The following is a 15,332-nucleotide window of genomic DNA, read 5'->3' on the forward strand; positions in this document are numbered from 1 at the left end:
TGGTCTACAATTTACCTTTATTATTTTTCAAATAAGTACTATGCACAGAGAATATACACAGAGAAGTCAGAAAATTAATAAAGATCTTATATTCATTTCGATCTGAATTTCCTGGCAGGGGACTCTTAATCTAGAAAATTTGCCTTGCTTTACAAGTGCTTGAATGTTTGGTTTAACACAGCACTGCTCTAGTGACTGGCCTGTGTTTCACCATCCAAGGTACTGTTTTTCTAAGGTGCAAAAAATAAGCACTTCATTCAGGATCTTCTCATGGGTGAACAAAATATTAAGTTTTGTTAATTTTTGTTAAACTGAGGGAGGGAGAGAGAGCAGGAGGGAGAGAGGGAGAGGAGAAGAAAGATTAATTTATGTGTACTCTACCCTAAGGTTGGACAGAAAGGATCAGATCTGAGTAGGGCCTGCATTGCTACTTGCAGGTTTGCCAAAGGATGTGATAGTATTCAGGAGAGGAGGGGTGGGGAGACTGAACTGGAGCTAGGGCCCAGAGTGGAAGCAAGTCCCTGGTCATCTTACCTCGCTGAGCTGTTAGCCAGTCCTTCTCAAGGCCAGCTGTAGGGCCCACTGCTGCAAGCACACTGCCCACAGTAGACCTGCACCCCAGCAGGGCTGCCTGTCTGCTCCCCGACTCAGTCCAGCCCTTCAGCCCTCCTCACCCCTCTGCTCCTCTCCATGAAGTCAATCCCAGCAAGTCCAGCAGCCCAAGACCCTGCGGTTCCTCCAGGATTGGACGGCAGGGCCCTGGACACCTACGGGGGAAGTGACAGCGTGAAGAGAAGGGCTCATCCCCGACCAAGGAAGGACCAGACGAGGCCAGCCTGGCTGAGAGCTCCGGAGTTAGGGCCATTAGACACACGCCCTGCGGCTGGGGGCGGGAGGCACCCACACAAGGCCCATGACCACAGGAGGGGCCCAAGGCAGCCACCACATGGCCTTCACTCAGGCGACCGTCACAGCCAGTCTCACCCGGGGCACTGCACCAAGAACCACACAGTGGGAGGAGCTGAAATCCGTGCGTCCCTGGAGCTTTCTTTATAAACAAGCAAACAGGCAAAAGACTAAGACAACTTTGGGAGCATAGACCTACATTTGACTTTTCCAGAGGAGAAGGGTGACTGCTGATGGGAAAATAGAGGGCAATTCAGGGCCTTCTTTATGGAAAAGACTCTGCTTCCTCCTCTCTTTCCGCAGACTTGAGCCTCTCAACACACATGTATATTTTCAGGAGACAGAATCCAATTGTCTATGTCTATTGAACCATATGTCTATTCTTAATCAAAGCAGGCTAGAAAGGATGGGTCGCATAGTACCAATGTAGGTATTGAAGAAATTTCTCAAAGAAAGGCCGGAGGGCTGGGCAGACACCCCCAAAGTGCATGTCACACTGTCCTAGCACTTGCAATAGTCCTGTCACAGCGTTGGCTGCGTGAGCTCACTGTCTAGCAAAAAGGTGGGGAAACTTTTTTCTGCCAAAGGCCATTTGGATACTTATAACATCATTCTTGGGCCATACAAAATTATCAACTTAAAAATTAGCTATGAAAAAAGCTCCTAGATTTATAGAATTTTGAGTCCCGCCTGCGGTTGCCTTGGCAGGGCCAGACCGAATGATTTCTTGGGCCGTGCATATGCAGGCCAGACATTCCCCACTCCTGGGGCTAATTGTCTTTTCACAGGACTCCTACCAACCCAGATCTCCCCAGGCAATTACATTTTAAACCTAAAGACATCTTGTTGCTTTGGTCTCATTCTTCTTAACTATTAAGATAACTGAATCTCCATTTGGTCTTCTATTATTTTTAGCTGTCTCTGTCCATAGTCAGTGCTCAAATAAAGTTTGATACGAAGCTAAATTTTGGATAACATAGTCTATGTTTCTAAGCAAATCACTGATAAAATGTGTAGGGAATTAAAGATCTCTCTAGCTGGTGATGCTCCATCAGTCAACACTTCTGGACATTTGACAAGCTATAAACCCACCTACTTGTACTGTTATCCAGATCTTCACCACGATAGTATTTTAGGAGACTTTGTCATCTGTCTGAAAATTAAGCTAGCCTACTACCTGGCACATCTTAACAGAAGAGGGATAGTGTCATTGGAAAGTGACTGGGCCCGCAGCAGGTCTGCCTCAGGCCAGCCAGTAGTGAGTTGGTTCTTGACTTCATGCAGGCAGGATTTCACAGCAGGAGTCCAAGTGATTGAGAGAATCATTAAAGCTGGGGACAGTGAAACAAGGAAGGGCTCAGGATAGAAGAAACAACAGGAAAGAGCCCAGATGGGCTGCTTTGGCTCACTGAGAAGTCAGAGAGAAGGGGGCTTTAGAGACAGGTTCAGGGGGTTAGCTCAGGACCAGCTGCTACTGCTCACTGCTCCCCTGGTTGCAAGCCTCATGGGGACCCTTAGCATTTAGGAGATACACCTGTGGGGGGGGGGTTGCAGGCATGCTTCTGGGAGGGAGAGTGTGTCCTGGATTCTTTGTCTTGAATGTTTTAAAGGCTAGGAGTTTAGGGGAGGTCTTAGGGGAGGATCTCAATAGAATATTCATCAGCTTTTCCAGGTGTGTCCCCTCAGGGTCATGGTCTCCACTATTGGTTTGTGCCAGGGGGGTCATTAGTCATCACAGCTGGTCCTGGCTTCCACCCTGCCTGGTTTTGCTGCTTTTCTGGGTCTGGAGCTGAAATACAGCTGAGGCCTAGATGTTATCTTGAGGAAGGAAAGGCCACCCTGGGGGCAAGGTCCAGCGCCAGTTTTGCCCATTGCTAGGCACGTGGGGCTTTCCACCCTGGTGACCTTCTCTATCTGGCTGTAAATTGCTTGTCCAGTTTGTTCAGTTATCTGTCTCAGTTTCCCCATTCCACTTGCCAAGGAATTTTCCTAGCTTCTTACTAACCTGCCTCAGTAGGAAATCTAATCATTGCCCAGGGAGCCTGAAAAGAAATAAATTGATACACAGAAAGTTTTTAGAATAGAGCTGAGACAGAGTAAGTCTCCATATGTACATTTTTGTTAATACTGCTATTATTTTGATGCAAGTCATCAAGGAAATTGTCAGTATTTTAAGTGTCACACAGCCACACAAAGGAAAACATGTCCACAACAATAATAATTGATAATGACAGAATCAAACTACTTCAAAGCTTGCCATCTCAACACATCTACCTGGGTTATAGCAACGAGGAAATTCAGTATCGATTTCCCTGCAGTAGGATAGGAATCTGGCCCATCTGCTGTTGTTGACGTGGCGGTCTCAAACTGTGCCTTCCCTCTTCTTTCGGTTAAGGAACTTTTCCTTCCTCCTGTAATATCTCAGACATCCTGCTGGGTTGAGGTTTAACTATCAGCATAGCCTCAGTAGAAGACACCAACGAGAAACCCAGAGAAACCGGAGGGTGCCACACATCTTATTTGACAGATCACACTCAGGGCAATTTTCCTCCGCTTCTGGCTCTCGCTCTATAGCTGTCTGTCAAAGAAGCCCAACTCCTCTAAATATTCCCACTATTGTCGTCCACCCTGAAACCCCTGCGCTGAATTCTCCTCCCAGTCCAGACCTGCTGTGGGCTCATCTGTATTCCAAGAGAACTTTGTTTTCTTTTTCCCCCATTCCCTCAACCCTCTTAATCCTCCAGTTCAAGCAATTAGCTCTACAAATAATAGCTGCAATCAAGGTCTAGCACACGTGGTAATTTTCCCCCTAATAAATCAATCAATTCTTTCTGTGGTGTGTGTTCCCCACCCCCACTCCCACCCCCCAACAATCATTAGAGAATTACAATGCTACTTGAGGATCACCAGCAACTTGAATTAGTCAAGCAATGTCAATCAAATTTACCAGATTTTGCTTTAAACATGAGAAAAATGGGATAGATTCACAAAGGCCTCTTGTCTTAGAATAGGAAGCTTGATAAACCCTTGTTGAATCTCTCTTAGAGAGGCCTTGGAGTGTAATGATCCGTTATACTGACTAAAATCAAACTCACTGTTCCAATGACAAATCAGACAAACCCAGAAACTCTCATTAAATAATCTAAAAATTAATCATTGGAATAATCAACCATCTAGTATCTCTGGGCAATGCAATATCCCATAATAGCTAACAGGTTAGTATAGCAAAGAAGAGAAATAATCCAGCAAAAGGACAAATTTTGACTTCACAACTTGCAAAGAAATTTTTTAGTTAGAGGGGACCTAAAGGATCGTCTGGCCCACGCTCATCACTGAGCTTCTCAGAGCTGCTTCAGGGTTAGACATGAGGGGGGCTTGGCAGCAGAGCTCCGTGGCCCCATCCCTTCCAAGAAGCTCAGATTTTATCTCTTAATCCACCCAAGAGTTCAGTTGAGGAAATGGTTTCTCCGGTTAAAAATAATTTGAAAATCACCAATGTAGCTGAAACCACTCCTTTCATAAATGAGTAAAGTGAATGCCAGAATAATTAAGGAATTTTTAATTTAGTGATGGACTGGAACCCTGACCCTGGTTCACGCCTTTCTCCCAGCGCTCTCTCCACACCACGCCATGCTGCCCCTCACACGGAGGAAGCAAGTCAGGGAAGAATTCCCATGTGTTTGGAGTTGGGCCTTTTTGGGGGGAGGTTGGCTTTGAATGGCTATAATGAAAAACCGATGAAGCCAAAGCAGTGTGAGGAGAGGCATGAAGCTATGTTGGAAGCAGAAACACAGTCTGCAATTACACTCTCTGTACTCTTCCCAGTCACACTGAAGGGTTAGGTCACCATCCGGAACCTGAAAGGGTCATGGGGGTGGATGGAAAGGCCTAGTTCCATTTTCTTATGTCACTAAATCTATTGCTATTAAGATTGCAAGAAGATTTCAGTAGCATGCTTGGTGAAAACTTGCTGACATTAATGACTCAAATTCTCAGAGCGACTGCAAGGAAAATGGTGTCATCACTGTCATTCAAGACATTTAAGATGAAGTTTTACAAGAAGGCTGTCAGGCATAATGACTGCTAGGTTCTATTATATCACTCCCAGAGGGTGGATCACACACACTACTCTGCAGCCTCTGGGTGGGTGTTATGGAATTTTGAAAAGAATTCACCTGCACAGAGAGGAGGTGAGGTGGGCGTAGGACCCAAGGGGGACTGCCTCCCAACAAGGAGACATCACTGGTGACACATGGTGACTGAGGGTAAATCTATGATCCGGGGCCTGGTCTTGAATTTTGGATATGCTGGAACCTAACCCTATTGGGACATTTTAACAAAATCATGCTCTTGGTGCTGAACAAAATTCAGGAAAGTTTGAAACCCAGCTGGTGTGGCTCAGTGGTTGAGCATCGACCTATGAACCAGGAGGTCACGGTTCAATTCCCGGTCAGGGTACATGCCTCGATTTCGGGCTAGATCCCCGGTGGGGGTGTGCAGGAGGCAGCCAGCCAATGACTCTCATCATTGATGTTTCTATCTCTCTCTCCCTCTCCCTTCCTGTCTCTGAAATAAATAAAAACATTTTTTAAAAAAATTCAGGAAAGTTTGAGCTATAAATAATAGTGTAAATTTATTAATTTACAATGAGAATATTCTCCTCTAGTGACTGGCCATTCATGTCTCCTTGTGTTCCAGCACCAATACAGCTGCAAACCCCAGTTAAGAATCACGAGGCAGCCGTGTGAGGCTGGGTACAAGCCCGGGGTCTCAGCCTTGGCCGCACATCACAATCACCTGGGTGCTTTAAAGCTAGGGCCATACTCTGAAATCAAATAAATCTAAGTCTCAGGGATTAGGACGCAGACAGCAATAGTTTTAAAATCTCCTCAAGTGATTCCAATGAGCAGCCAAATCTGAGACCCACCAGGTTAGAGTAAAGGAGCCTTTAGGCCCCATCCTTTCCACACAGGGATCCATGCTCTTGCATGTTATAGACCAATGAGGTTTCGTTTTGTTTTTTTTTAAGTTGGAAACATATATAGGATTGCCAATTTTTTAACGTGCCAAGCAAGGACATTAAAAATGAAATTACCATTATTTTATTAAAGAAAGCAAATCTTAGCAACAAATACTAGGAAGGACATAATTTCAGGATAAAGAGTAACTCATGATGTTGTGTTTATCTTTCTCACTCTAAACTGATGCAGACTTAAGAATGAGTGTCATCTAATTGCTCTCTGCACCCACAGTCGGGGCTTCTCTTCCTGGACAGTGTAGACATCCAGTTAGGTTTTGGTCGGGGGTATAGCTCAGGGGTAGAGCATTTGACTGCACTTAGGTTTTGGTTCATTAAACCGCTGTCCTGTACTAACTGTCCCCTGCCCCCTTCCCCCTCTCCTTTCTGTAAAGGCATTAATAGAACTGATTAAGTTGTAGGTAATTTCTGTTCCCAGGCTTGGAAATGTTCTGTCTCTTCCAATTACAGAGTATGTTGATTTAATTAGAACTCTCCTTGGACATTTTAAATTAAGGTTTCTGGAATGGGCATGGCACATATACCCCCAGATAAATGCTGGTGCCCCCGTTTTTAGTGGACAGTGATGACAATTAGTCTAAATCCAGTGAAGAATTCGTTGGGAGGCCAAATACCCTGTGATGAGTTGTTTATTTTTGATCAACTTACATGAATAAAGACTTCCTTCCACCCTAACCCTAACTTTGAGTTCCTCCTTGGAATCTTGCGTATGCCCCATGGTTTTGGGCCATGGTTTGTGTTGCCCCCTCCGCCCCTGAAGGGATCTTGGGATTCTTGAATCAGTTCTATACTTGGTTGTCTATCATCTTGAACAAGACAGCCTCTGGCAAGAGAGGAGAGCTGTGCCCCAAAGTCCAAGACTATACCTTAAGTTCCCCTCCGAGCACACATGGCCTAGAGACGCCTCTATGCTGCCAATGGTGTGAAATAAATCTTCATGTACTGACGTCTAAGCTGCGATCACAGTGGGACAAGAGAACAGAAGCTGGCATAAATGTGCTTGTAACTAGCTGGGCAAGTTCTACTTGCAGACGATTCTGTTCTCCAGGCACCCAAGATGCGTAACAGTGGCCTACTCAGTCCTCATTACTCCCAGTTCAACCAGACCCAGCCTGAAGAGCTTGCCATCTCCTCAAGGTCATGGGCTCCTTAGAATAGCACATAAACTTCCGAATTAGAAGGCCTGGAATTGCATTTAACTCCACTACTCTCTTGGGCAAGTTGCTTTATATCTCTGAGCTTTGGTTTCCTTATCTTTAGAATGGGGATACCATTATCTTTACCACCCCCACATCCATCATCATCGTCATCTACTTTTCCGTATCACTTTATAGAGTAACTGTGAGAATTAAATACGATAATTTAGGTAAAATACTTACCAAGATGCCAGACATTTGAAGTTTATACTAAACGTTAAAAACTTTTGTCTTAAAAGTTAAGCACTCTGTGTAGGTCAGAGCCTAGCAGGATAATGTGGCACACAGTAGGTATACAATAGGCATGCACCCCCCCAGGCCTGTATCTGCGTGCACAAGGAGGAATCTTATTGGAAATGCAGAATTACAAAGCTGTCACTGAATTCCCAATCTTAATGTTCAGATCTTCACAATTTAACCAAACTCACTCGCTACTTAACCTTGCTCATGACCTTGTCTTTTGTCTCCCAGAATTACTTCTGCTGGGACCCTTGCTTGTCTGTGGCAGATCCTTAGAGCCCTCCATCTGACCACAATCTCTGCTTCCCATGACCATGCCCTTGTCTTCTTCACAGACTCTGGAACTTCTCGGACTCAGAATAGCATACCCTTGCTATTGTCCTGAAGCAGCCAAATGTTTGAAAGGAAAGCATTTAGAAACCTAGATATTTGCACCTGCATCTCCATATATATATATTTTGCCAGGAAACACCTGAATCAAATTCTGCATTGGTTCTAAACCATAGATTTGGGACAATAGGAGGACAAGCCCTGGTGGTTGGTGTAGGCACTTCATATCCTTGCAGGACCCAATTCAGTGCAATATTTTGTCCTGCTACAATTAACATTTTCCACAATCAGTTAATACCAATAAATAGACCCATGTCCTTTCTACCTCTTCTGCCCCCCCCCCCAAAAAAACCCCACAAAAATAAAAACACATCAGTATAGGAACTTCTCAAATTGCTGAAAATTTGCCATAGGAACCAAGCCTGTTTCTGAAAGTTTCAACTCACCCAATCAGACAAAAGGCTGAAGGAAGGGAGGCATTTATCAAGTTACAGGGAGGACTCCATCTGTTATCTTAGACCTTTGTTACCAAGAGACACAAGAAGAGATACTCAAGGCAGTTTGAAAGAGTTTTATTTTACAGATTCTTAGTCCAAAGATTTCAAATTAGAGAGAAGAGGAGGCGACCATGGAGAAACGCCACGTAAGTGTGATCCAGAAGCCTTTTTCCTGGCAGCCTGCTGGCGTTTGACCTGGCCCGAGCCTCCCGCCACGAAGCTGCCTTTTCAGCTGAGTTCCGTCCGTTCGGCTCTGTAATAAATGCAGTCACAGGGGCAGTCGCTTCTCGTCACCTGCAAAGGTCTTGCTTTTGAACCTCACGCTCACAGAAGCCACTTCTCACGATGCCAAGCCAACAGAAGAAAGTCATTTTTTGCATGGCCGGGTTGCTAAGCTTCCTGTGCGCCCTCGGAGTTGTGACAGCCCTGGGGACGCCGCTGTGGATCAAAGCCACCTTCCTCTGCAAAACGGGGGCCCTGCTAGTGAACGCGTCGGGGCGGGAGCTGGACAAGTTCATGGGGGAGATGCGGTACGGGCTCTTCCACGGCGAGGGCGTGCGGCAGTGCGGGCTCGGGGCGCGGCCCTTCCGCTTCTCGGGTAAGTGCAGCCGCGTTGGTTTTCCTAATGCCTTCACACGCTCCTCCAAGTGTTGCAGGACGTTATTTTTAGGGGCCTTGCCCTGTCTATTGAAGGATTTTTTTACACAGGTATAAGCCGTTTGAAATACCTAGGACCCTCTGAGCAACCCCTTCTCCCTAGTGTTTATTATTTTGTGTTCATTTTATTGATTATTGTATCCTTGCTATTTTTATTATGACAACATAAGTTAAAGAGATGCTCTGGAGTTAAACTTTTGGAAAAGATAAGAAATTAAAATCCTTCTTGAATACTAACATTTACATAAGGAATTAGGGGGTCTTGTTAAAAAGGGAAGGACTTAGAGAAATAAAAAAAGCTATAAGAGATGATTTTGGTTTTGTTCTTTTAAAAAGAGTCAGCCAATGCTGTGGGCTCCGTAGCCAACCCTCGCTGCTTTCTACCCTCTTCACGACTTTGTTTCCTATGCACTTCCCTGTCTCCCTTGTTAGGTCCTCTCCTGGTCATAAATATTTTTTTAAACCAATTTGGAATCACTTGGCTATAGAAATTTAAAGCATTTGGCTGTGCTAACTGGGGAAAAAATAGTTGCCTATTTAGTATCGAAAATTTGCAAGTGACTGACCTTCAAGTCAGGTAGAGAATGTGAGACAGATTTCCCGTCACGATTTTGTGAAATGGAAGTGTTAGCCTCAATATTTATAACCTGCTTATCTTAAGAAGAGAACTTTTAAAAAATTACCATGTGAATAGGCAACTCATTAAGTGAAAATTAATAAGAAGTCATTTGTTGTATCTCTCACAACACACATTCAGAAATTATTTCAAAAGGGCTGGTTTGGAACAATCTCATGAAGACACAACCAGTAAATTAGTGCATAAATCACTCTTCAGGAAGGGAGGTTACCAACTGAGGCATTTAAAATGAATTATTATTTTGTCTGGGCATTTTTTTTTTCCACTAGCATAGTTAGAAGGCTAAATTAATTGAATTTATTATTAACATATGCAGTGTCTAATTAAATTTTAGTGCTGGCCTATTTATATTTCTGCAACATTTCTTATACCTTCTTAGCAGTCATTGGACACCAACCTTCAACTCACATGGTGAGTTCATAAGTGATATAAATTTTCATAGGGTGCCAGAGATCCCCCAAGGATTAGTCTTCAGCTTTTCAAGAAATGATTATCCACAAGATTTTACAAACTCTTTTCACTGAAGGGCTTCAGTTTATTGAGGTAATGGGGCTGTTTGAGTTGCTTAGCTCTCACAGGGGGGTAGGGGTGGGGGGGAGACAAAGCAGAAAGTCATGTGATTCGCAATCGTATTACAAACTGAAAAAAAGGAAAGAGATGAGCCAGATGATTACCTTCGAGTCACTGGCAGCTTGAAGCATGACTAAAGCTTCTCAGAGACGAGTTTAGACAAAAGCAGGGAGCGTACAGTGAGTTTCCTGGAGTCTTTGCATTTTCAACAGAGAAATGTTTCAAAACAGTGACGTTTCCTGAATGCTTACTAGACACTGAGCACTGTGCACACTTTGTCTCATTTAATCCTCGCGGGCCACCTTCCTCTGTGGTTCAGTGAGAGGCGATTTATGGCCGTATGGCCGGGTCCTGCGCTGGCCCGTCTGGGTGAAGCTGACCCAGCCAGACCCTCCCTTTGCTGTCGGTGAGGGCCCGCCGAGCTGCTGGGCCTAAGCAATGCCCCCCATCTCACAGAGCTGCATTAACCCCCCAGCCGACGAAGACAATTTTACATTTGCTCGTTTGCTCTGTGGTGACGACCCTCTCCGTATACCCTCCCAGACACGTTAAAACCCATTGATTTCTGAGGTCCAGTGATGTGTATTTACAGTATAACTTTTCCTGCCTAAGCAGAAAAGTATCGTTTGCAATGGAACATGAGAGAAAGTTGGGGAAACTGTAGAAGAAATAGATCCAATGGACCCCCCAACAGGCATAGTGCTCATTTCAATAAACACCCCCTCCGCGTTTTCAAAACTTCCCATTGATGTGCCTCAGGACACCCGCACCCAGATTGCTCTCCCCTTGCAGTGCAGCTTCAGGGTCCACAGCTTCCCCCTTGAAATGCCAGCACCTGTCAAGGATGCTCTGTCAACATTCCCCTGAAGGGAGAGAGCCCTCTGATTTCCTTCCTGATGGAAAAACATAGCCCTGTTCACATAAAAGAGTATGAGCCCCACCCTGACTGCCCAATAACGGCTTCCTTCGGGCAAAATCCAGAGCAACCGAAAAGCTCAGCAGGGATGATTCTTTTGTTTCTTCCAGTTCAACCGAAAATTAGATCACAACTCATCTCCCAGAACTTTCCTTTCTCCTTTCCCCTTTAAAGAATTATTAAGCAAACGTCTGGACTTGTGGAAACTTTCCAGTGTAGAAGGAGTGGAAAAGTTACCTCATCAAAGTATCGGTAACTTTGGCCAGTTTTCGTCACGGTGTCATAGTGTCATCAGTTAGTAAGAATGTAGATTTCAGTTCTGTTGGACTGATAAACGCTACCTGGTTTACCAAACTTTTCATTTAGATCAGCATTGGCCAACAGAAACATAATGCAAGCCATCCATATAAGCCACATCTATAATTTCAAATGTTCTAGTAGCCATAATAATAATAATAAAAAGGTAAAAGGAAACAAGTGAAATTAATTTTAATGACATATTTTCTGTAACCCAAGATGTCCAGAATACTGTCAATTTAACTGTTAGTGTAAAAAAGTAATGAGCTATTTTACTTTTTTTTTGGTGCTAAGTCTTTGAAGCCTGGTGTAGATGTTGTTCTTACCGCACATCTCAATTCAGACCAGGCACAGTTCAAGTGCTCACTAGCCATTTCCATGTGGCTAATAGCTGTCATCCTGGAGACTGCAAATCTAGATGGGATTCACTCTGAATAAATTGGGCATTGACGGCGTCCATATTCTACATGAATTTTTGTTTCTCTACATGCTTATGTGTGTTATTTTTATGTGAATGTTAAGTGTAAATTTAAAACCCAGATACATGGTGTAACATGAGCATGAAGAATAGACCAGAAAAATTTAGGCAATGTTGTTCCTATTAAATGTTCCTATTGACTATCTCTTTTAATTATCACAAGAGTCTTCCCTGCCAGCATGCACGGCTATGCTGGGAAAACTTCTGCTTCGTTTACTCTGGCCAGTTGTCATCTGTTTATGGGTCAGTGGTTCATTTTCTAGGGGTCACTAGCACTCATACCAGCACTCAATTTCATTCATTATAATGAAGAACTGTTTTCCCTTCAAGTCAACACAAATGGTGGGCTTAATTTATCCTGATATGTCACCTGCAAAATTTTAATGATGATTTTTAAACTCTAAATATGCCATCAAGACAAAAACTGCCAGTTCTGAGCTCAGTGTGTGTGGGTAGGTTTCTGTTTTAATGGTTTGAAACGCTGTAGGACATCATCAAAATATGATACCCAGGAATCATATGATATCAATCATTCCTAGATCTACTGATCTATTCATTGCCAAGACAGTTCAATGAGCTGGTAAAACATATGGAACGGTTTTGTTTTTTTCAGAAATGTGAAAAATAAAATTTAACCAATCATTTATCACAGCTTGCAACTTTAGCCAAACAAAGTATTTTAATTTTCATGATTGAAAACTTATAAAAAGCTTAGTGGAGGTTTAGCTGCTTTCATATTTTAGATAAGCAGAGTTTCTTTACCAAATAAGCATATGGTCCAGACTGCACAAGGAATGTTGCAATTACTTCTGTGAGCAAGCAGGTGGCTTCTCAAACATATTTGGGGATAGAAGAGTTGGGATTCAGGATCTCTGTCACTCTGCCACTCTATCTCCATGGTCTCCTGCAAGTGTGACTGCTGTCTCCTGCTAACCCCACCTGCCTGCCCTAGGTGACCTCCTGGTCACCATCCTCACAGCTGCCAGGTCTTTGATGTACTTCCTTCTGATAACAGCGCCTGCCTCCCCTCCCTTCCTTAGTGCATGGCCTGTGTGGAAGCAGGCTGGTGGGGGCAGAATGGAAGCCCACAGAGTTCACCCGGGAAGGCTACCCGGTGGGAGAGATGGGGAAAGGAAGCAGCTTGCATCATTTCACCTCGAATGTGTGGGCCCTCCTGCCTTTTAGCTCAGGGCCCTAATGTCTGGCCTCACTCACCCATTAAAACAGTACAGCAAATAGAGATTTTGTGTTCCTCCCATTGGAAAAATAAAAGTGATTAGCGGAGTAGAAGAGAGAAATGTTTAAGAAGCACTAGTGTAACGGAAAAACCTTCCATTTCTCTCAGCCAAATAACTCTTTCCTCCTCTGTCCTTTGCAGTCCTCAATGTTCACTGCACTATTTCAAATCACTTGTTTTATAAGTGTTTGAGAATGTGTGTTGTCTGCAAGGAGATCCTGGGCCCAAGAAGGAGGGGGCTGTGTAATATTCGTGCTGGTGCTTCATCAAACAGGACCTAGCACAGTTCACACACACAAGTGCTTAGTAAATGTCTGGTCAACGGGCACTACTGAGAGTAAGCAGCTGGGCTTGAGGCCGGTCTCTGCATCGCACTGTGGACTTGGCCTTGAGCAAACTGTGTCACTTCATTGGTTTTCAGTTCTTGCATCTGAAAAGTGGAAGGTGATGTTAGGTGATCTCTTCCAGGTCAAACTCTCTATGATCTATGTAATGTGGAACTGGCTGCTCTAGAAAAGGTCCTTCCGGCTTTAAAAATGCACGACCCTTCTGTCCCCACCTCGTAAAGCCTTCCTAGCAGACGCAGCCCATCGTCGGGAGAGCGGGCTTTGCACGCCTTTGTCTCGGCCTCAAAGCCCGTGGTTCTTGAGTGTCCTGAAATACCCGCCGCTTGTCAGCACCAAAGCGAGTTTCACTGCCCAAGCGAACGCTTCTTTCCTGGTCATAGCCTCTTACTTTTCATGTAAAAAATTGCAGGTTAAAGGGAGAATGAATGAGCTGCTTTGGCGATCGAGGGAGATCGCCGGTGGTTCCAGGAGCAGGAGCAGCCACGCACGCAGCCTAGAGGGTGCCGCTGAGAAAGCAAAAGAGGAAGGTCACCGGCAGTGAGAGGCTCACCTCCGACTTCCTCCAATTTTTTCTAGAAACTTCTCTTGCATCCTCACTGAAAAATTCCTCTTTCCTGAATCTGATTTGTTCAACTGATAATGGCAAGAAATTAGGAATGACCAATATGTTTAATACTTCGAGAGTGTTCTTCCCCAGAGGAGGAACTAAAGCAGCAATTATCCTCAGAGTGGTGGGAAATATGGAGAAAACGCTTGTAAGGAGAGAAACTTCTGGTTCTCCTTGCCTAGTCCAGGGAGAGAATATTTATCTCTCCCTCCTCCCTAAAAACCACCTCCAATGACCTTACGAGGAAAAAACTCGACAGAATCAGCCTTGAGAATTATATGTGTGCATATATGTGTGCACGTGTGCACACACACGCACCTCTTTCTTCCTTTTAATTTATCTTCCACTTCAAAACATCCAGAAGGCAAATGAAAAGATGTTAGTAGTATGTCCTTGTGTGTCAACAATCATCCTAAATGTAAATGGTTGAATTCACCCTTCGCCCTGAGAGCTGTAAAGTCGGAGACCTGAGCTTATCCTGCGCTTACCTGGGAGAGGAAGTGGAGGCTGACGGAGCTGCTTCTGGAACACGTGGCAGGTCCTGAGTGGGCCTTCTGGAACGTAGGCCTGCTGTGCGAACTTCACGTGTTGGAGGACAACTCCAAAATTGTCCTCAGAGTTTGCTGCTCTGCTTTCTCCTCTGATCTCTGAGGGTGACTCTTCTTCCCCAGGGACTTTCAGGCAACTCAGAAAAAAGAATCCTTATTTCAGCTGCCCTTTGTTGGGTCCCTCAGGGGTGCCACGCATCTTGCATATATCACCTCCAACCCTTACATGGAGGTGTTATGACACGCTTCCTCTTAAACAAACACAAAAACTGGAAACTCAGAGGGGTCACAAGTTTCCTGAAGTCACGGCTAGTGGGAGCAGATCTGGGACAGAAATTCAGATGCATGTGATACACCGTGTTGATTCCTCTGCCACATTCAGCCTCTTTCCAATATGCAAAAGGGACACAAAGAGAGGAAGGAAAATGTAAAAATAGCCTTCAGTGTCGCCACCTATTTAAAAAATGATGCTGGGACTTCACAAGAGCTAGTTCTCATATATCCGCGTCATGGCACTTGGCCTCAAGACTTAGTTCATTCATTGGCTCTTTTGTTCACGTTCCAGTGGCCCTGCTGTCTAGGCCCCATCTTTGACTTTTCTTTGGAAGGTGAAACAGCCAAGCCAAGCCTATGTAATCTGGGTTGAGCAGGTCACACACTTACTGCTAATCCTTGGGCTTTGTAAGCATATTACCATGCAGTTGGCATTTATGCTGAAGGCAGAGGTACCCGATCGCATATGTGGTGAGCTGACTGAGGGAATCTTCATGGTACGATCTTCGAAGCTAGTCCCTGTGACTACAATGGTTTCACCATAGCCATCGCCAAATG

The 15,332-nt window shown here is 44.5% G+C and overlaps 1 protein-coding gene across 3 annotated transcripts in view; it reads left to right on the top strand.

Annotated features, from left to right (window-relative positions):
* Window positions 1-8,552: 8,552 nt before the first annotated feature.
* The window catches only part of CLRN1 (clarin 1), a gene marked incomplete at both ends in the record, with an annotated part of 37,351 nt that continues 30,571 nt past the window's right edge, over window positions 8,553-15,332 (top strand). For 2 of the 3 annotated variants that reach the window (XM_081138651.1, XM_081138652.1), the window contains one exon: window positions 8,553-8,805. In XM_081138651.1, coding sequence (XP_080994777.1) covers window positions 8,553-8,805 — 253 coding nt within the window. Of the gene's footprint in view, window positions 8,810-15,332 lie in introns of all 3 variants that reach the window. The other variant, XM_081138650.1, reaches the window with a different exon arrangement.

The sequence above is a fragment of the Miniopterus schreibersii genome, assembly GCF_964146895.1.
Source record: "Miniopterus schreibersii genome assembly, chromosome: 5".
Lineage (NCBI taxonomy): Eukaryota > Metazoa > Chordata > Mammalia > Chiroptera > Miniopteridae > Miniopterus > Miniopterus schreibersii.